Source organism: Podarcis filfolensis, assembly GCF_964270895.1.
Source record: "Podarcis filfolensis genome assembly, chromosome: 16".
NCBI lineage: Eukaryota > Metazoa > Chordata > Lepidosauria > Squamata > Lacertidae > Podarcis > Podarcis filfolensis.
The window spans coordinates 39,121,273-39,142,822 of record NC_139620.1 but is presented as its reverse complement, the minus strand read 5'-3'; the positions used below and the strand labels follow the sequence as shown (position 1 = coordinate 39,142,822).

General features: G+C 46.9%; 1 protein-coding gene across 50 annotated transcripts in view; it reads left to right on the top strand.

Annotated features, from left to right (window-relative positions):
* NCOR2 (nuclear receptor corepressor 2) overlaps positions 1-20,695 on the top strand; it is a 349,636-nt gene extending 328,941 nt beyond the window's left edge. For 25 of the 50 annotated variants that reach the window (XM_083589578.1, XM_083589556.1, XM_083589554.1 and 22 more), the window contains exons 38-47: positions 63-616; positions 2,641-2,787; positions 3,296-3,444; positions 5,122-5,318; positions 6,548-6,688; positions 7,946-8,091; positions 9,933-9,986; positions 12,379-12,609; positions 14,266-14,442; positions 15,830-20,695. In XM_083589578.1, the coding sequence (XP_083445704.1) occupies positions 63-616; positions 2,641-2,787; positions 3,296-3,444; positions 5,122-5,318; positions 6,548-6,688; positions 7,946-8,091; positions 9,933-9,986; positions 12,379-12,609; positions 14,266-14,442; positions 15,830-16,011 (1,978 nt within the window). In that variant the 3' untranslated portion in view covers positions 16,012-20,695. The remainder of the gene's footprint in view (positions 1-62; positions 617-2,640; positions 2,788-3,295; positions 3,445-5,121; positions 5,319-6,547; positions 6,689-7,945; positions 8,092-9,932; positions 9,987-12,378; positions 12,610-14,265; positions 14,443-15,829) is intronic. The other 25 variants (XM_083589595.1, XM_083589584.1, XM_083589597.1 and 22 more) reach the window with 5 other exon arrangements.
* Positions 20,696-21,550: the final 855 nt, after the last annotated feature.

Sequence of the window (21,550 nt, the reverse complement as noted above, 5' to 3'; positions counted from 1 at the left end):
CCACCTCTGCCCCCACCCAAAAAGCTTCCCACAGGTCTCTTACTTTGCCTTCTGCTCTTCAGATCCACCTCCTCCTCTGCCACCACCACATCACCAGTTCGCTCCTCAGGATACTCCTCGGTATCATCACTGCGCAGCTCCGTAGGTGGGTTGGACAGCTATACCTCTATGATGGATCCTGCCCACATGCAGAAGGAGGCCTCCAGAGCGCAGGATGTCAAAGCGGAGCGGCCTCAGGCAGACAGCAACCTGTTCTCCTCCAAGCTGCCTGCTGGGGGCGGCCTGGAACAGTCGCCTTCACCCGTTAAAGCCATGGAGCCCAGGCCTTTGTCCTCCTCTGGGCCAGGTCCAACCCACCTGTATAGCAGAGGACAGGGGAAAAGCCACCCTCAGCACCACCCGCCCCTGGAGCAGTCGCTGCATGCAGTTTCGGCCAGTGAGCAGCCCAGTAGAGAAAAGAGTAAAACCTTTTCAGTACAGGAACAGGAGCTCCGAGCACTCGGTAAGACCACCATGACAGCGGCCAGCTTCATAGATGTGATTATCATGCGTCAAATTTCTTGCGATAAGGGGAAGCGAGAGAGAAGCTCGCTAAGTAACGACGCCAATAGCGATGGTAAGAAATTGGAGGGGGAGCGGGGCGGTTCTTCCAAGTTTGTGGCCTTAAAACACACACAAATACCTTTTTTTCCCCCGAAGACCCTTCTCACCCATCAATTTTTTAAATTTGATTTTTGCATTTGTGGTGACGGCCTGTTTTATTTCATGTGGTGTCTCATATGAAGGTTCTTACTCCTATATTTGTTTTCTCCTCCTGCCCATCTACATGCCTTCTTGGGTTTGGTTTGGTTTGGTTTGTTGCTGCTGCTGTTATGCATATCATTCAGTTCCTGGTACATGGCTGTGATTGTGACGGGCAAAAGGAGGTGGCTGAAGGGAAACATGAATGAGAGTGTAATGGGCAACAGTACTGTATGCTGCATGGATACTTTGGGGTGGAGTTTTGTTTTCAGGGGCTTTAGTTTATTCTCTGCTCCAAATTCCAAAGATTTACATTTTTCGAATAAGTTGCATGATTTTCAGTGTTTGTATGATATATATGGATCATAGCATGTATATTTTGTGTTTGGCATTGGGCAGTAGTGGGGGCAGGAATAGGGAGCCTGTGTGCCTCTCGGTGTCGTGGGACTACAGCTGTTACCATTGGTCATGCTGGCTGGGGCAACATCCTGGAGGGGGCCGCAGGTTCCCCATCCCTGTCATGGGTTATTGCCTGCATAATTCAGCTGGGCACCAGGGGCTGTGGCAACCATCCTGCTCCCTGCCTCTGAAAGGTCAGAGTCTATACCAAACAGGTAGCTCACCTAGGAGAAGGAAAATTGATCCTAAACCTCCACTGCCTCCTGTGAGAGAAGAAAAGGCTAAGGAGTTAACCTTACACAAATCTGGAGTGGAATCCCTAAGGATGGCACTTTGTGCGCCTTTTTCCGGCAACACCTGCAGCCAAGCTGGTGCCAAATGTAGACCTCTGCTTTCCTTTGGACCACATCAGTGAGGCTGAGAGTGGGGCTTTGTCATCTGGGCAGCCCAGGTCCTCCATGCATACTGCCCACACATGCTTGTGCCCCAGGGAGGACACTTTGGGGCTGCTAACACAGCAGATTGACTTCAACTCTGAAGGCACACTCTGTTGTCTCTTGAGACAGACAGATGCCAACACACAATACATGCATCTAGGACTTTCTTTAATGGCAGTTACAATCTCCAAAGTTTCCAAACTCTGAAGCACGTTCACATCACTGAATTGAGCCTAGAAGCGATTTGGCAATCTTTTGAGCTGAAAGTACCACTGGGGTAATATGATCATACCAGCTCATGCCAGGCATCACTCTGGCTGCTGTGTTATGAACCAGCTGAAGCTCCCAGGCACTTCTCAATTGCAGCTCCAAGTAAAAACTTCTGTAATAATCCGGCTTGGGTGTAGCTAGGGCATGAATAGCAGCAGCCAGGTCCAGTTTCTTTAAATATGGGCACAGCTTGGCACACCAACTAAATCTGATGGAAAGCCAAAGCTGTAAGTAGGAAGATCTAGGGAGTAAAGCACTTTGAGATGTGAGGATGCAGATGCTTCCACAGGTGACAGAAAATTCACTTGCATTGCAGGGTTTGGATTGGGTGACCCCCAGGCTCCCTGCTTCCAACTAGATTCTGTGAGATTTGATTATTATCTCTCTTTAAGTTGCATTTTGCTTTGAGAGCAGCCACATGTTATACCTACAGCTTCTCTACTTAGTTTGGCTTCCTGGTGTTTCAGCCTCTGGCTTTCTGTTCAGGAAAGAAGCACTAAGGAGCAGACACATTTGCCCCCTGTGCCCCTTTCCTCACCTTCCTTCCCCATCAGTAAGTGCCACCAAGTTTAGAACACAGAGACAAATTGCTTTGAACCACCAGGTGCCAAGCAGGGATGGAAACCAGTTGTAGGTTTTTATGGCTGTCAGGAAGGTCTTTTAAGGGTTTCTGTTAAGTCCATCCCTCTGTTAAATACAGCGTGACTCTTTTGCAACTGCTGCATTAGTGCTTAGAAGGAAAGAGTGTTGTTGCCATTTTAAAAGACCCTTTGCTCTCTTTCATGCCTTCCAGGTTTCCATGGAAGCTACAGCCCTGATGGCATAGAAGCAATAAGTCCTGTGAGCTCACCCAGCACGCTCCATGAGAAAGGGGCAAAGCCATCCCAGGAGGCTGAGAAAGGGCGCGGGGCGGAGCATGACCCGCGGCTGAAGCAGCCAGGTGAGGGGACTTCCTGGAAAGGGCCACCATACACCTAGCGAACATTGGTTGCATCACCTCTTTGCCCAAAAGCACAACCAATAGCAGGAACAAGCCAACCTGACATTCTCCAGGTGATCTGGACTGCAATTCTCAGCACTCCTGACCAGCAGACATGTTGGCTGATGAGATTTGGAGTCCACACCATTTGAAGGGCACCATGTTGGCTATCTCTGCTAGTCAGCACGTGGCATTGATTTTACTACTGCTTGCAATCTTCAGATCAAATTGTCACCTCTAAAATGTTTGACATGTCATCACTGGCTCTTGTCGTTCGGTTTTTGCCTGTCTGCCTTTGCTTGCTTTATACGTAAGGGGTTATTTTTCTTGACTTAAAGGAAAGGTGAGAGCACTGGAAATGGATGGCCTATGTGAATTTTAAAAGAAGCAGCAAGCATCTGACCAAGATGAATTTCAGGTCTCTTAACTCCTCCTGGGCTGCTCTGCCCATCTTTCTCTTTCCTCATAGGTTCTCTTAAGCCTTCCGCAGCAGAAATCTCACAAATACAGCAGCTCCACCAGCTCCCTGAAGATCGGCAGTCTCCAAGCCAGCCATTCCAAGGGTCGCAGAGCGCCAAAGGCCACCAGCGGGTCGTCACGTTGGCTCAGCATATCAATGTAATTAGCATTAGTCACTTAGCTTCCCAATGGATGTTGCACAGGCTTGGATGGGGAGTGCTAAAGCCGTGCTTGTTTGGAAAGAGTCCATAGCACACAAAGCCTCACAATCCCAGGCTAGGTTTAAGCAGAGCTCCTGTAAGCACAGTCATTTTCTATTGGAAGGAATGATCCGTGCAGCCCCTTCCAAGATTCATCCATGGAGCAGACTTTGTCTCTGCTTTTAAGCTCAGAATAAATGACTTGGAGGTTGTGGCATGGCTGACTCGTCCAGATAAAACATTTTCATTCAGAGTATTAACTGCCCTGCAGTTGTAGAGCATTATGTAGGACCAGCTAACAACATAAAATAACCGACTCGACTGGCAAAAATGTGAATTTATTTACTTATTATTTCATAAAATTTATACACCACTTGATTGTGAAAAACCTCAAAGCAGTTTACGAAATGATAAAATAGTAAAATCGAGAAAAAATTACAACCCTGTTTTAAAACATACAAAAGTTATAATACTAAAACAGGTTGAAGTTACCTCAACTTTCTAAGCACCTGGGTAGAGTCAGCCAAACAATGAAGCTTAGAATCATAGAGCTGGAAGGGACTTGAGGGTCATCCAGCCCAACTCTCCGCAAGGCCGGACTCTCAGCTAAAGCATCCGTGGCCATCAGCCTCTGCTTAAAAATCTCTGAGGAAGGAGAGTTCGCCACCTCCCGAGGGAGATGGTACCACTGTCAAACAGCTCTTACTGGCAGAAAGTTTTTCCTGATGTTTAGCGGGCTCCGAAACGAAGGTGCCTGCTTGATGTCATTTTAGGCAAAAGTGTGGGTGCTGCCAGTGTCTTTGCTTGTGAATTGAAAATGTCCTCCTGTGTGTTTTGGTGAGCCCTGGAGCTCCCTGGAAGTTGCTCAGGGGTTCCTTGGTGAGCAGCTCTGGAATGGCAGGCAGGTTTCCTTGACAGCCAGCCTTGCCCCCCATTGCAGCTGATCTTTGCCTGCCACGCACAGCTATAAGCAGGGAACCAGCTCTGTTCTGCTGTGCCCTCTCAGTCCACACAGGGCAGTGCCAAGGCCCAAGTGGGCACAAGAGCATTCAACCTTAGAACCAGGGGTAGGAATCTCTTTCATTCCCTTCTGGGCAGCCTCCCGTGATGCATCCCAGCCAGACAAATGTGATTTGAGGGGTGTGGCCGAGGTGTGTGCAATCTGGGGAAAGTCCCGAGGGCCAGATAGAGGGTTGGAGGGCCACATTTGGCCCCTAGGCCTCAAGTTGATAAACTCTACCCTGGAGCACACTCCAAAGTCCAGACATTGTTCCACAGTGGGCACACAGGCTCTCATTGAGGAAAGTGCAAGTTTGGAAAGGCCTGCCCAAGAGTGATCCATTCTTCCCCAAATAAGAGATCTGGTTTTCCCTACTACATTTTTGGTGAGGAATCTCTTCTGGCTCTGCAACCCTGCAGCCCTTTGAGTTCCCGCCTCCAGAAAAGAGAGAGGGGGAAGTGCATAGATCCCCTTCCAGAATGCAGCATGCCACCCACACAATTGGTGCTCACACAGCGCCTTGGAGCGGGAGCACTCGCATGCGCCCTGCATCCTCAGCCTCCCTCATAGCAGGCTGCCTGGAGCACACAAGGAATGATCTGAAGACAAAAGCAGAGCTGTTTTCTCTTCTTGCAGGAGGTTATCACCCAAGACTATACGCGCCATCATCCCCAGCAGCTGAACTCCCACATCCAGACCCCTATGTACCCCTTCCCAGGGTCTGTGCTGGATCTTCGGCGAACTCCTAGTGAGGCTTACATGCAGCAGCAGCAGCAGCAAATGGAGCACATCCCTGCTTCAAGAATCTCCCCCGAAAGTGAAGAAAGCAAGAGGTGAGCCCACTTCGTCCCTGTCTCTTTGCCATTGATTGCCTGCTTCTTGCATTTCTGTCTCGCCCCATTCTGATACTACGGGTGTGTTCCAGCCAAAGTTACGGAGTTGGAAGTCCCTTTGCTGGGGCGAGAGAGGAAGGCACAGGGTTCCACTGAAGCAAATGGGGTTCAAGATTAGGGAGATTGTGTCCAAAGCTCAGGCAGATATAGAATCCAAACCCAAAGGAGCACAGGTATCGTCAGTGAAACGGGGGACCTTGGGAGAGGCAATATCCATGAGCTGCCACACATCTCCTCGCCTCCTCCTACCCCAGGAGCAAAGGAAGCTGGATGCAATTCCTGTCTGCGGGATTCTAGCTCTGCAAATCACAGTCCAGCAAGGCCGGCCCCCTCCCAATCTGTGAATGATAGAGAAGGGACTTTATTGGGATCCTTCGAGCTGAATCCTCCTCCTTGCCTTCCATACACCCCCCAAGGCAAGTTTCATAGGAGCACAGTAAGCTGCTAATGTGGAGTCTGTGAAGCCTAACTTGACTGTCAGTGGCTCTCCGAGATTTCAGGCAGTCCTCTGGAGGTGTCGGGGAGTGGACCTGGGACGCCTGCGTGCAAAGCTGCAGCCCTTCCTCTTGTGCAGAGTCTCAACAGTAAGGGAGTTCCACAGATGTGGAGCAACAACTGAGAATGCCATCTGCACGCCTTCCTCTTATGAACTCCGTGCACAGATGTCACGGACTGAAGAATGCCCTCTGGGTGTTGCTCCAGTGAGCGGCACCAGCCAGCGATTTAGGGAGCACCTCATTCAAAAGGCCCAGCAGTTGCAGGACTTGGAGCTACAGTTTATATTCTGATGCAATAGAAGCTCTTGTCTGTTTTAGACTAGCAGTAATTGGAACTGGCATTATTCTTTCTTTCCCCCTTTGATTGAGAGCACCAATCACCACACTCACACTCATACTGTACAGTAGTGTCCCGTTTCAACGTAAGGGAATCACAATAGGATATGGAGGAAAGCCCAGACTGTTTAAAACCTTGCAGGAGTGGGGTGGTGTTGTTTTGTCCCAGCCTTCCCCATAGCGATTGTCCATTTCTTCCAGTGCAATTCTGTCACTTTTCTGCCCACTCTAAACATTGGGGTTTTCTGCCCCACCCCTTTACCTACACCAGCTCTTCTGTGTCAGAAGGAAAAGAGAGCCGTGTGGTTCACACAGTCCTGCTGCTTGCTTCCTCAGGTCTCCCGAGCAGATCAGAACACCTGCTCCGAACAACTGCATAGAGCCCGTCTCTCCACCAGATGGGGTGGGAGAAGCCGATCACGTGCGAAATGCCACATATCCCATCCTGTATCGAGAAGGGGAACAGCTGGAGCAGAGGTAATGGAGGCGGCAGCTGGGCTGTCCAGCGGGAGTTCCTGGGGACGATCCCGCCTCCCCACTCCGCCCATTTTGTCTTCCCCGCTGGGCAACCAGTGATTTTTGTCGTTCTCTTCCAAACAACACTAGCTCTGTGGGTGGGCAATCAGGCTTTTCAATTGTGCATTGAATGCTGGACATCCCAGCTTGGTTAAAACCATCTTCTAAAGCCACATAGCTCTTTCAGAAACCAATCATTCAATGCATCCAGCATTGATTAGGGAAATCGGATGGAATCTCTTTAGATCAGTGGCATACTTAGGCATGGTTGTGGGAAGCATAGGAAACTACCTTACACGGAGTAAGACCATTGGGTCCAGCTAGCTCAGTATTGTCAACACTGACTGGCAGCAGCTGTCCAGGGTTTCAGCCCAGGAGTCTTTCCCAGCCCTGCCTGGGGATGCTGGGGATTGAGCTGGGGGGCTTCTCCCTGCAAAGCAGGTGGTCTTCCCTGCTAACGGGGCAGCCTGTGGGCTCACCTAGTCCAGCTGTGTGCATTGTGTACCGTGCATGCGGAACAGTGTATAAGTGAGCTAGGTAGGTGTGCACGTGTGTTTGTGTTAGGGCTCATCCACACCTCCGCTTGTCCCATGCCTAGAAAGCATGGGGGGCAGCAGTTTTCTGCTTGACCCACGGTTTCTAGGCCTAGGTCCGAGTGGTTTTCCCTTTGCCCCGCTCATTAAAAACACATTCTTAAGCTTAAAATCGGAGCAAACCTGAATTGCCATTTTCCATAGGAGGAAAGCAGCAGGCTGGAGAACGTGTGGAGCAGCCCTGGGGGGGCACTCATTACCCTTCCAGGAACAATCAGTCAAACTCCCTTATTGGCGTAGTAAGAGTACGTCATATACATGGATCAGAACAGCACAGCACAGGCGACAAAACATAGTTGGAGGTACTTTAGGATAAAACTGTTCAGATGTTGTGAGATGCAAAAGTGGCTCCTAGGACCTGTGGTGATGTAATTTCATGATGTCACTCAAAAATCTTGCCACATTCTCCACAACATCATTCCTACAATTATTCAACAGATAGATCACCCCCTTCCAGGAGCATGTATTACTTTTAGCGTGAAACTGCTAGTGGATTAGGAGGTTGGGCCACTTGTTATTTTAGAGATAAATCCTGGGATACATTTTGTGATGAGGGCTGTCTAGGCCGAACATGATGGTATCAGGATTCCAACAAAATCAGTTTGATGGGCTTTCAATTGTGCAGGATGGGCTCCAAATCTCCAGGAAACAACGTGCAACCACCAGCCTTCTTCAGCAAACTGACAGAGAGCAATTCTGCTATGGTGAAGTCCAAGAAGCAAGAGATCATCAAGAAACTGAGCACGAACAGCAGGAGCGAGGCAGAGTACAGTAAGGACTTCTCTGGGCTGGGATTCTATTCCTGTTATCTGTGGGGACAGGGCAGGAGCAATGAAGTGATGGTTACAGTTGGGGCTGCAATGTTCAGTCAGCTAATCAAACTTAATCAGCTAAACTATTCTGATTGACCCCAAGCGTTTCCCTGATGAGTTGGTCAGCTTATTTTTATTATTTTTATGCATGTACATGTAAAAGTTGAATATTGCAAGTGTCATTTTTAGAAGGGATATTTGAGTGTGAGAGTGAACAGTGAATGCCATGGCACATGCATCAAAATATTAAAAGGTAATTACTTCATTACAAAGGCAGGTTTATTCAAATATAATCAAATAAATTAATTGACAAACAACAACAACATCTCTTGCCCACCCTTCACTACAAGGTCCCAAAGTAGATAGCAACACTATAAAAATAAAATCAGGTAAAACAGTTAACAGATCGGAAGAAAAGGGTGGCCTTAATTAAAGGTAAAGGACCCCTGGATGGTTAAACCCAGTCAAAGGCGACTATGAAGTGCGGTGCTCATCTCGCTTTCAGGCCAAGGGAGCGCTGGTGTGCTTTCAAACTGCTAGGTTGGCAGAAGCTGGGACAAAGCCATGGGAGCTCACCCCGTCACACAGATTCGAACCGCCAACCTTCTGATCAGCAAGCCCAAGAGGTTCGGTGGTTTAGACCACAGTGCCACCTGCTCCCTTATGAACTCAGGGCTCATCCATCCTGTTGTTTAATGTGGATAGTAAGCTTCTTATACACCCATTAATTCCCTGTTGTTAATATAACCCCCCCCATCACTGCCTTCCCACACTTTCCCTTCCCCCAGTCCAGATTTCCCCATGCCCTCTTTGTTTCGGAGAATCCCTGGCATGAGAAAATCCAAACTGAGGGAGAGGAAGGTGTGAGAAGGCAGTGATTCACGGGACAATGGAGTCACGGGAAGCTTAGTATCCACATGTAAGTGGCAGTATAGAGGAGCCCTGGTTTCATTTGCTAAGAATGTCATAAACTAATGAGTGCTGTCAATCCTGCCTGAATCTGGCCCAGCCGCACCTTAGACAGTTACAACCTCCCTCAAAGCATCCTGGGAACTGTAGTTTGTTAAGGGTGCTGAGAGTTGTTAGGCAACCCCTATTGCCCTCCCAGGACTCCACAGGGATTGATTCACTCTGGAAATTGCAACTCTGTCAGGGCGACAAGGGTTTCCTAACATCTCTCGGCACCCTGGGCAAACTACAGGTCTTGGGATTCATTGGGAGGAGTCTTGACTGTTGAAAGTCATGTGACCCTGCTTCCGATGGGGCCTCCGACTCAGCCAGGTGGCTGCTTTCAAACCTCTAAATTGCTCAGCCCCTCCTGGAGTCCCTGCGACAGTGGACAACTTGTATTAGAAATTCTTCCCATCTGCTCATTAACTACAAATTGATCTGTATTTTAATGTATCCTAAAATGATAAGTAGTCACTTTCAATTTTATCCGAGCCACTCTTAGAACAATTGTGTTGGACAAGAGAGTTAAGCGATGTTCCTCTTAATATCTCCAGTATCCCAACTGCGTTATCATGGCTTCTTCAGGGAGTGGCAGCGAGTTCTGCAGCCTCTTGCTGCAGAGGTGGGAAATGAAGAAAAATGGGTAGTGCCTTGTATTAGGCCAGGTGTTCTGTACGTTCAAGGACAACAAACCCAATTCCATCTTTGCTCTCCAAGATAAAAAGTATTGGGCTTTTATGCAACTCCTCCTGTTGGAATGATGGGGAGTTTACAGGAGTTTGAGTCTATAATTAGCCTACCTGGGAGTGTGACTTGTGCTTGAGGCTCTCTCTTTCCCCCCTCCTCCAGATGTCGGGCAGCCTGGAACAGAGATCTTCAACATGCCAGCCATTACTGGAACAGGTACAGCTGTGCTTCCTCTTCATCCGGCGTCTGACACTCCCATTCCACACAGGACTCTGCAGATCACAAATGCCTTCAGATAATTTAAGCATTGCAGATGTGGCCATGCAGTCTCATTGGGCAAAGTGTCAGACTCCTGATAACTCAGCCATGTTCCTGAACAGCTGTACAAGACAGCAGAAGAGAGTCATGTGGAAGTAGTGGTGGAGGGAGCGTCATTTGCCATTTTGTATGAGGCTGGTTGTCAAAGAACTCCCATTAAGGCACCTGTGTGGAAATGGGGAAGTCAACCCAGGAAGGCAGAGTGGGGAGCAAATCATAGGCTGGATTTAATTTAATGTTTTATGTTTCTACAAAGAACATTCTTTCTCTTCCATATCACTCAGTCTCTCTTAAAAGTTTTGTTTTATTTATTTTGGCTCCTCTTGCCCTGGGAATGGTTAGCAAGCCACTGACCCACAATGCCACCTCTGGTCTTTGTGCATTGCCGCACCTTAACTGCATGGCTTCTAATGACTCACAATCGCAATACCAACACACACACACACACGTTTATTCAGCCTGTCTCCCATACAGAAGTCCTTCTGTCCTCACAGCCTCCACCATCAGAAAGTGGAATCAAGCTGGAAGGATCCAGATTGGGTGGCAGAGTTTGGATTTTGGGAAATCTAAGCAGCACAGTAGAAGGAATGGGTTGCATCCAGTATATGCCCTCCTGACACTTAGACCCACTGAAACTCATGAGCATGACGTATAACTTAGTTGGATGCAGCCCAATGATTCCAATGTATACTAAGGATGGAAAAGATGACAATAATCCACTTCCAGATTATATATCAGCAGTTTCACCTGTGAGGCGTAGAAGTTGGGCATCACCTGCCTCCTTCCTTCTGTTTGGCATCCTCCTTTTTCTAGTGACAAAGTTTGCTTTTTGGTTAGAAAGGATAAATTTAGAGGAATAATAATAATTTTATTATTTATACCCCGCCAATCAGACCAGCACACGTAAAACATAATAACATGCCAAACATTAAAATTAAGGTGTGTGTGTGTGAGAGAGAGAGAGAGAATGAATGAATGAAAGCATTGATTTTAAAAAAGGCTGTTGGCAAGGGGAATCCTTTGAGAAAAGGGAATTGACAAGAGATAGATAGATAGATAGATAGATAGATAGATAGATAGATAGATAGATATTATTTATACCCCGCCCATCTGGCTGAGTTTCCCCAGCCACTCCTTATATTCCTTCTATTCAAATTTCCATCCCTTTCATTTGGATCAAGATTATTTTTTGAAGGAAGACTCTCATATTGATGCCCACCCCACCCCAGGGAGATTAGCTTTCCTGGTTGTCCATGCCAACCTGCCCAAGTAGGAAGGTGAACTTGCCTGCACACCTGGAGTGGAGGTCTATATGTGATATGGTTGTCTGCGGACACCCAGCATCTCACTGACACTCAACTGCAAAAAAAAAGTGTTTTTGGTGACATCTGGAAGTTACAACATCCCACCCCTTTCAGCAAGGCTTATTTCCAAGCAACTATGCTCAGGAATGCAGCCTGAAATGTTCTTAGCCTGCATGCTCTCCCTGGGAGAACATAATTCTTTTGCAGGTCTGTAGCGATTTGCTCTCAGAGCATTTTCTCCCATATGAACATCACTTGTGGTGTGAGAGAACGTGGTTGACGCTGCTCTTTCTGCTGCTCAGTGCTGTGTTTAAGCGCGTCCAGAAGCAGTGATGTCACACAACTGAAATTCCTCCACTTGGAGCAAACAGAGCCTGTCGTGTCATGGCCTCAGTCAAATGCCCTGTTCCCTGGTGCTTTGCATGAGCCCACGTGTTAACGTTTCTTCAGCTCATGCTGCTGGGCAGGCACCGGGGGAAGCTTTCCTTCCTCCTTGAGACTGCTCTGTGTCTGAAGGGATTGGATTCAGTCTGTTGAAACTAATGGATATGACTAATTTAGGTCCATTAATTTCAGTGGGTCCAATCTAAGTAGAATTTAGTTGAAAGTTGGTTTCCCCACTGGATGTGAAACTGGTGCACACAGCCCTCAGTCCTTTAGTCTCTGTGTGTATGTGTGTGTGTGGCATTCCAGAAACAAAAATCTGTGAGTAGTTTCTGCTTCCTTTTTGGTGTCCCTGCAATCTCCTTGGGGGCAGGCGAGGAGCTGGCTGTGCCAGGGGGTTTGGGGGAACCAAGAAGACAGCCGGGCAGAGTTTGTTGCTTTGCAAGAATGTGCTGACTGTTTGTTTCTTCCCTTATCCCTTGTCGCCTTTCCTCCTCCTCCTCTTCCCCCCCAACCCAATTTCTTATTTGGTTTCCCATTTCCCCCAACCCTATTTCTCCCCCTCCCTCCTTTCTCCTTCCCCCTCCTTCCACACCTCCCAGGGTTAATCAGTTGTAGGAGCCAGTCGGTCCAAGAAAACTCCAGTACCAACATGGGGTTGGAGGCAATTATTAGGAAGGCCCTAATGGGTAAATATGACGAGCAGTGGGACGAGCGCTCTCCTCTCAGTGCCAATGCTTTTAACCCTCTGAATGCCAGTGCAAGCTTGCCCGCTGCTATGCCTGTAACCACTGCTGACGGACGGATTGACGACATGCACTCCTCCTTGCCAGGTCTGCAGCCCTCCCCCCTTTGTTGCCCTTTTCGCTGTGTTATTAAACCCTCTCTTTGTGCTGTTAACCCCTCTCTCTTTGTCTTTTCAGTGGTTTTTGTGTCTCACCCCCACCCCAGATCCTTTCTCTTTAAGCTTTTGGGCATTTACTTTCTGTTCCCATTTTTAATTACACCGATTAATCTCAGTTCCTGGCTTGATAAGAAGCACTTTAATTTGTTAGGCTGGAAGTGCCATTTTGCTTCCTCTGAAACACTGACCATTGGTGCTGTCCTTTCTTTTTTTGATGGGGAGGGGTGCAATTGTCAGAAAGGCTGGGGGCGTTGAAGATGCTGGGGTCATGGAGGAAAAGCAGGAAATCCCCCAACTCCTCTTCCAGGCTTGCTGGAAAGGGCCAGGATAAGTGAAGGGAGGGTGCAAAGGAAGGGTGTGAACAAAGTACATTTGTATGGCTAAGGGAGAACTAGGTGTTTATGCTCAGCTGTTTTCTTAACATCATGCTGTCAATATACACATTTACAAATGCAGACTTGCGAAAAGTGTGTCCATGGTTTGTCTGTTTGCTCCTGCCTTTGTTTGTTATGTCCCACCCTCAGAAAAACAGAGAAGGAAAGATTTCCTCTTCCCACCACCCACGTTGCCTCACCTAGTACAGCAGAGATCTCGCAGCACAGCAAGTCAGACTATGGCTTACTGGGACCGCACAACATGTGGGTGCCAAGGGAGCAGCTGGCAGCCACTTTGCTCCTTCCCAATCCTTTTTACTGCCATGCTGAGCGAAGCCACAGTTCAGTTCAGCATATCATCTGAGCCAGGGGCCTGTGGTTAAACACTCTCCTCACTAACCAGAAGCTGAAACCATGAACAAACCTTGGCTCCAACTCATGGTTAGTGAGGAGAGGGCTTAATCACAAGCTCCAGTTCAGGCAGACAGCTAAGTCAAACCTTGACACAATACAAGAGTAAGAGTAAGAAGGACCATCAAGCAACAAAGCTGTTGCAAACTCCTCTCTGGGAGCCCACACATCTTTGCAATTGTGGCAAGCCATAGTTTGCCTTGCTGTGCTGAACAAACCACTTGTGCATGTGAAAGCAGCCTTTTCCGGATGTATTATATGCCAGACCAGGAGCTGCACATCCAAGTTGCAAGTGCTGCCTGTTTGCACCATGTTGGCTTTCCACAGAATGTGCATTTGGTAGCACATGCCCGTGCAAGGTGCCTGTTTGGGTGTGCACCAGAAGATGTGTCCCATTAAAAGCACCATAGTGCAGATAACTCACACTTGCACTAAGGTGTGCGTTAGATCTTGGAGATCTTGTCCTAGTTGTTCCCTGTCCCCTATTAGATGCCAAAAGGAAGGGACACACCCTATGATGTGCTGGGGGAGGAGGGAGGAGTTATCATTTTGCATGATGGGAACCTGAATCTAGTAGCAGTTTGCCTCCATCGGCCACATACTGAATTCGGGGCCAGTTTTAGAGTGGGAAGGATTTAATACCTGTGTCTCCCAGCTTTCTAAATCTGCCCTGCTATCTGCTCAGCGTTCTTTTCCTCTTCCTGTCATTAAAGAGCCCCTTTTAGGGCATCAAGCCCTCCCTAGTCATGTGAGAACACCTGGCCACCATTTGGTTGTTTGAATGGTTCTTCTTTTGTCAGGAGGAGGGAAGCCAAAGATTGCTGCCAGAGCCAACAGCCGCAAGGCCAAGTCGCCAGGACCAGGCCTGTCCTCCTCCGAGAGGCCACCATCTGTGTCATCTGTTCATTCAGAGGGAGACTGTAACAGAAGGACACCTCTCACCAACCGCGTCTGGGAGGACAGGCCGTCATCTGCAGGTAACCAGGGAAGGAATCTGTTTGTGCCATGTTGGCTGCATCTGTTGGCTGGAAACAGTCAGGAAGCACTGTGGTTGGGGTTAGCAAGTGCAAAGATGTGAGGAAATGAATTTCAGGGAGCCAGAGTCAGCAGTACAAGTGAATTCCTCTGATGGATTTGTACAAGAAACCCTAATTGTCTTAGCCAGAACTTTCTTAGCTGCTTTGCCTTGACCATCAAACCAACCAAGGTATGTTGATTATTTGTAGTTAGTGATTGCAGAAGTTAGGGTCTGAGTTCTGTTACAATAGGGTCTGAGTTCTGTTACAATTTGCTAGAAGACATCAGCAGGATTTGAAGACCTGGTCATAAAAAATTGACACAAACTCGTCAGACAGTTGCTATAGAGTGTATCTCGGATAGCACTTCTCAATCTGTGAGACGATGTCAATCTTTACACGCCCCGTATTTATCCACTCACACTTGCAGATTCATTTGTAGTTATGCGTTCTATTAGAGGACGCAGGGATGCTGATATTGAAAAGTGATCGCTTTCTGATTGTTCTAACACTTCAAAACTGTCCACAGAAAGGAATAATGAAGGTGACAGGTCACCCTGCTGTGCTTTAGCCAGCCCATCAGTCACCTGCCATACAATGCAGACAGGCTTAGCCAGGCCACGCTGCAGCAGTTTTCCTCCTCAAACCAGCCTTCCGTTCAGCTTACTCTAGTCATGGTACCTCATCTCGTGAGAGCTTTCTCATTGACCCAGTTTAGATGCTGCTGGCACTTGGGAATCTCTGGTTAAACTGCCCAGCACCTGCTTCCCAGTTAAATGGCGGAAAAAGCCAGCCATAGCTATCTTCTCCAATATACACCTCATGGTTGCAGCATTGGGGACCAATTCTTATAGCAATACTTTGCATGCATGACACAACTCACATACTGCCTGCTCTCCTCTCCTCTCCATTCACATGCAGTGCAGGCTAAGGTCTAGCATCCCCAGGATGGGAATGAAACCTGGTCACCTCTGCTCCCAGCAAGAAAACCCAACACTCTTCTAAAGAGCCTGTACTGAGGCTCTCCCCCCCCTCCCTCCCTCTCTTTCTCAGTGGGTCATATTTTGGGGGGGGGGTTAATGGTTTGATTATTTACTTTTAAAAATATGTTGTAATCGTCTTTGTGGGAGTTTTAACCCTTAGAAGCAAGCCAGAAATCTATTAAATTAATAAAGTGCCTTCTAGAGGCGGGAGAGTAATAAATGCCAGGATCAGTGCCGCATTTTTGGGAAAGTGTGCAAGAGAGAAAAGAGGGAGGCTGCTTCCTTGGGAACAAAGAATTTGAGACCTTCTGGGCCAGTGGTTGGCCAACTCTTTGACCTTGCCTTGTCCTCCTGTCTCAACGCAGGTTCAACGCCATTTCCATACAACCCGCTGACAATGAGGCTTCCCACGGGTCTAGTGGCAGCTGCCCCACCACCGCCTGCCTCCGTTCCGCAGGGCAACTCCAGCAGCCAGCACCACGGCTGGGAGGAGGAGCCCAAGCCGCTGCTCGTCTCGCAGTACGAGACCCTCTCGGACAGTGAATGAGGAGGGAGAAGAGGAAGCGAGATGGAGAAAAAGCCCAGCAACAAATGGACAGATATTGATAGGTTGGCTGTTGAGTTAGCCCAAGGGCTTGGGGATTGTGGCTGGCTGTCGCAGAGTGCGGCTGTCCTAGGCCAGGCGCAGGAGCAGCACTGTTCCAGTCAGCTGATATTATTTGTCACATCTGGAAGGGAGTTGGAAAAAAAATCTCTTCAGTTTTAAAGCCTTAAAAAAAAAACACCAAGCAAATGGAACCCATCCCAATCCTCTCTCCCAATTTGGTGCTGATACCTTGAGCCATTGCAGCAAGAAATTAAACCAAGCTAATGGGGGGCAGCAGTGGGGAGCCCTGAAAGCTCCCCCAAGGGACTGTAACCAGTCGCTGAATCTCGGTTACTAACACTCAGGGGATTCCAATTCTGTCCTTCAGCCCAGATGAGAGAGGGGGAACGGCGGGCCCATTGGGAGAAGGTGGCGTGTGCTGCTTGCGTGTTCCCACCTCTGTGACCCATCTTTCCTCTGCACACTGTAGTGGCCTGTTAATCCAGTACTTGAAAATAGGATTCATTCAGCCGCCCCTTCCTTCAACCTGCCTCTTTTTTTACCTTCACGAGGGGTTTCACCCATGGAGTCGCATGTTGGTCGTGGAGGGAGACAAAGCAGAGCACCCCTCTGGAAGAAAGTGTTGGTTTCTTCTGTTTCTCACAGTTAAATAAGTTTGTTCTCTGCACCCAGAGATATATGGAGGGGAGCTTCACCTGAACTTTCAACAAATACAGATTCAGGCAGCAATGCTCTGGATGCAGGAGCCAGAGGACAAGCCAAAAACAGGAAAAGAAAAGGAATGATTCCTTTGGAGAAAGGAATGCTGGGTTTGCATTGTAATTGAAACAAATTCCTCTATATTGGCATTAGCTGCAGATAGAGGGGGGGGGAGTGGGGGAAGCAGCTGTTTTGAATATGTTGTTTCTTCAAAACAATGCTGTGTATATGGTCTACAGGGTATATTTTTGATACCTTTGGCAAATGGTGTGTTTGCGCAAGGAAGGACGTTAAAAACAGTGTTATATGCTGCTTTTCGGTCTCTGCTCCTGTACAAAGAGGATTTCTATGTTGCATGCCAGCTTTTGATGGGTTTGTCCATTGTATGGAACTGTCAAGAGGTAACAATGTTCCAACAAAATGGTTCTGTAATTCAGTAGAATGTATTAACTTAGTTTTTTTTAAAAAGAAAAAGAAAATGAAGAAGTATATATATAATATATTATATATATATAAATATATAGTCACAACTGTAGGGCCCTTATTTGCATAGTTAACACTCCAGCATGGAGATAACATGAACACTTTTCAAGTGAGATTTGTCTCTTTTGGGAGCAGTGAGAAAGGCCAAGACACTCACAGGAAGTTTACATGTTTTTGGTGACTTGCCCACAATGTTCTGTTTTTCCATTTGTGGGTGTTTGCTTCTCCCCCAATCATAACACTTTAGGCTTCCTTTTTCGTCATATATATATTCTCCTCCTTTTTTCACACATCATTTTCATTCTGTCCCCTCGAGGGAGCAGATCTGGGGAACAGCTTCTCTGCAGGAACAGACAAGAGTCGTGTTTTCATAAGCTGAGTATTTTGACACAGCATCCAGGGAACAGCAACACCACAGCACCAGAGTTTTTGTACTGTGTGAGTTTGTTTCTACAGTGAGATTTGCTATTTTGTTTTCCTTCTCACCCATCTTTCTCCCACACACCATCCAGTTTTGATGATGAAACTGTTGCTTGTTGTTTGCTAAACTAGTTAAGACACAAAAATGTGGAGGTTCCGTGCAAGAACATCTACTGAGAGAATCCATCTCATTATCCTGTAAGCCTCTACTCCTAAAACACTTGTCCCCAGCAGAGCTACAGTTCTTGCAGAATGACACTGCCCTGCCTCCATTTTCATGCCCTGCAGGGCTTTGCTGGTTGCTAAAGGATTGCAAAACCAAAAATCCCCAGCACAGGTGTTTGGCAGGGCAGAGGAGGAATTCTAGAGCCACGCATGGTCTACCTTTCCAAGTGCTGCTTCCTCTTAGCTCAGCTCAAGTTGCATGTGGATTGCAGGAGATTAAAACAGCACAGCCTCCCTTCCAAAAGACCGCTTTGTGAACATGTACCCAAACTGGACTCTGAAATCCAGGGTCAGGAGAACTTAGGCCCACACCAGAAAGCGAGTAGAAGCTGCCTTGAGCTTGCATCAGGGGCCTTCCCTTAATGCCCAGTCCTTCCTTCTAGAGGCCCACCTGAGGATACTTTTCTCACTGGGCAAGAAATACAGTCATGTGCATTCCCCCCCCAACACTATTCTGTATATTGTACTTAATCTGTCTGCATAGACAGTGAAACAATTTGCTCATCAGCTTATGGGAAATGTCATAACCCAGAACCGAGCCACAGTTGTGTTAGTGACAAAACCACTACCAAACCAGTACTTTGTGCCTGCATGCTGTTTTGTGTCACTTCATCTGATTTGCATTGTTTTATCATTTCACATACACCACCTTTGAGTGTTCTTAGCAGAAAAGTGGTTAAAGAGTTTTATACTGAAATATACTTAGCCGCATGTGCCTAAGACCATTCTTGCAAGAATGCCAGCGATACATGCTTCTTCAGTCCTAGCAAGACCTGAAGTTTTACCACTTTGGGGGTCGTCAATGAATGCCGCTTAAAATCCTGGCTCTGTCACAAGAGCTACAGTTCACAGTAGTGAAACCTTTAAATCTTTCCCAGTGACAGAAGGCCCACTCACTCCACTCTGACAAGGAAAGGGACGCCCCCACAAGCATGACTGGATGCTGATTGTGCAACGTTGGGCCAAATAGCTTGCGGAGAGGTGAGACTTGGCTGGGATTACACCCAGTGTCAGCAATAGCCTGTTGACACAGATGGAGTTTCTGCCAGTGACTGTTCTGCAGTGTAATTGACTGTCAATCTTAACACGAAAGCATCTCTCCTGCCATCAGTTCATTTAGGCCAAGTCAGTAACTCACTCTTACACAATCATCCTAATTTGCAATCAAGTAATAACTGGAAAATAGAGCATGTTTTGCCCAACAAACCCAGTGATAGATGAAGCAGCATTTATTGTGTTTATTGGACACTGGCAGTGTTAAGTTTACCTGCACAGCTTCCCTCTCCTTCGTCCCTGTCGCTTCCAGCCACTGCTTTTCTTATCTTGGGGGTGGCCTCATACAGAGTTTTTACCTATGCAAAGATAATCTCTGTGGAGTCCATGTGCAGGGAGAAAGTTTAGTTTACCACAAGCACATAAATCAGAAAGCCAGTCTCTGTGTGACGACTGCTTGGCTTGTGCTTGTGTTGCTTCTTACATCATGGGATGCATACTTCTCCCTACACTCAGATTATCTCCATGTAGGAAAAACATTGTGCAGGGTAGGTCTAAGGTTCTTTGTGCTTTAACCAGTATTTACCCTGATCTTTTTAAAAATATCCATATTTATATCACTGGTCCAAATGCCCTTGGCTGTGTTTTTTTTTAAAGTGACATACACAGACCACATTTTTGTAGACTTGCTGCCCACAAAAATTTTGTCTTACTCATCACAGAACCATTTGCACAGATCGGTTAGGATTTGCTCACAGCTGATGAGGTTATTTTATTGTTGTTGTTAGACCATATGGAATTTGTGCCGCTTCACGTAGCCTTTCCTTGACCGACACGTTCACAGTTTTGGAACACCATCTCTTGCCACTGCTTGCAAGTTGAGGTCATGTGTACATTCCACTAAGGGATTTAGGAATAGCCCCTCCTCCCTTCCAAAAGGTTATTCCCGCATTACCAGACATTGTACATTCTCTGTACATGTGTGTGTGTGTGTGTATATATTTATATATATATATACTCTTGGGTTCTGTGTATACATATTATTCCATTTGCGTGTGCATGTATAAGAAATACATACACACACATTTTCTTTGTGCCTGAATCAGTGGCCTGGCACATATCCATGTGTGTACTTGCACGCACAAGCCAGATCTCGGTAAAACCTAACTCACTACAGTTCAACCAAATGCAGACGAGCCTCGTCCCCATTGACTGTTAGCTCTACGTAAGGTGAGCACCGAGCACTGTGTGTTAGCTTCAAAGGAAAGCCATCCTTCATACACAACTGTCTGCATAATTTGTGTCGGTTTTAGTGACATAGATCTCTATTGTGCTACCTGGCTATGATTTTTTTTTATTAATTGTGCAATCAAGAAAAAAGGAAGTTATGTTAAACTATTAAAGTTTGAAGTGTTACCAACTTTGTAATTTGTACAAACACATAAAAACAAAAAACAAAAAAAGAGATTAAAAGGACAATTTTATTGTTTGAAATGTACAAGGGGGAGAGTGGGAAAAGAAATCTATCTTTTGTACAACCAAATTGTGCATAGTTGTTTCAAAGCAAGTTGTATGATAGAATGGACTGTATATAGAAACTGCTAAGTTGTAAATATTTATGCAGCTTGCTCTAAAAGGTTGGGGGTTTTTTTCTTCTACTGAAAGTGAAGTTTTTGTTCACTGTTGTTATTTTGGTTTTTCGCTCTACATGCCCACTAAGCAAGCACTGTGGGTTTGCAGTGTCAGAGCACTGCCTTACTGTTTAAATAAAAAAAGAGAGGGGAGAAGCTTATTGCCAGCAAAATGGAGCTCTCATGATTCTTGTGTGTGATGTTAAAAATGGCTATTTCATATGACAGGATGGGGCAAGGCATGCAGGAGCCCTCATCACTGAACCCAACCGGGAGACTTGTGGAGCAGAGCAACTGTCTAATGGAGGAAACGGGCACCTGCTACTCTAATGCTTTTGTAATACTTCATTTGGAAGACTTGCATGTTTTCCATGGGTGCCACTCATGATGGCTGTGCTGTTTGTCCGTGACCTTTGGCATACCAGTTGCTGGAAGCCACAGGAGGGCCAAATGCTTATATTAAAATCTGGAAGCTGTGACCCTAAAGTAGGACTAAGGGAACCTGTGATCCCCTCCAGATGTTGGTGGATTTCAACTTGCATCGTCATCCCTAATCATTGGCTCTGTGAACTGAAGTTCAGCATCACATAGAAGCTCAGAGATTTGCCCAGCCCAGAGCCTGGAAATACAGCATGGAGCAGCTTTAAAACACATTTTGCATAGCACTTCCTCAAGTGTTGTTTTGCATGTTCACAATTTGAAAGCTGCTAGCAGTTTCCTGGATTGACTTTGTGCCTCAAATTAAGCTGTCCTTTCTTTCATACCCCCAGGGAGAATCCAGAAATGTAGGCAGCTCTGTTTATCCATTCTGTATAATTATATGGAAAGTGTATTAGTCTATACGCACTGAGAGAGAGAGAATCTTGCAAATAACACATTTCCTGAATCTGCTAGTGTAAAGTAAGAACCCTATTGAGGGGAAGGGAAGCAGCACTCACCTTGCAGTTATTTCCCTCATTCCCCAACATCTCTCTGCTTATCTGTCGCAAATGAATTTGGAAGCCTCTTTTTCACTTCCAGAGCAAAGA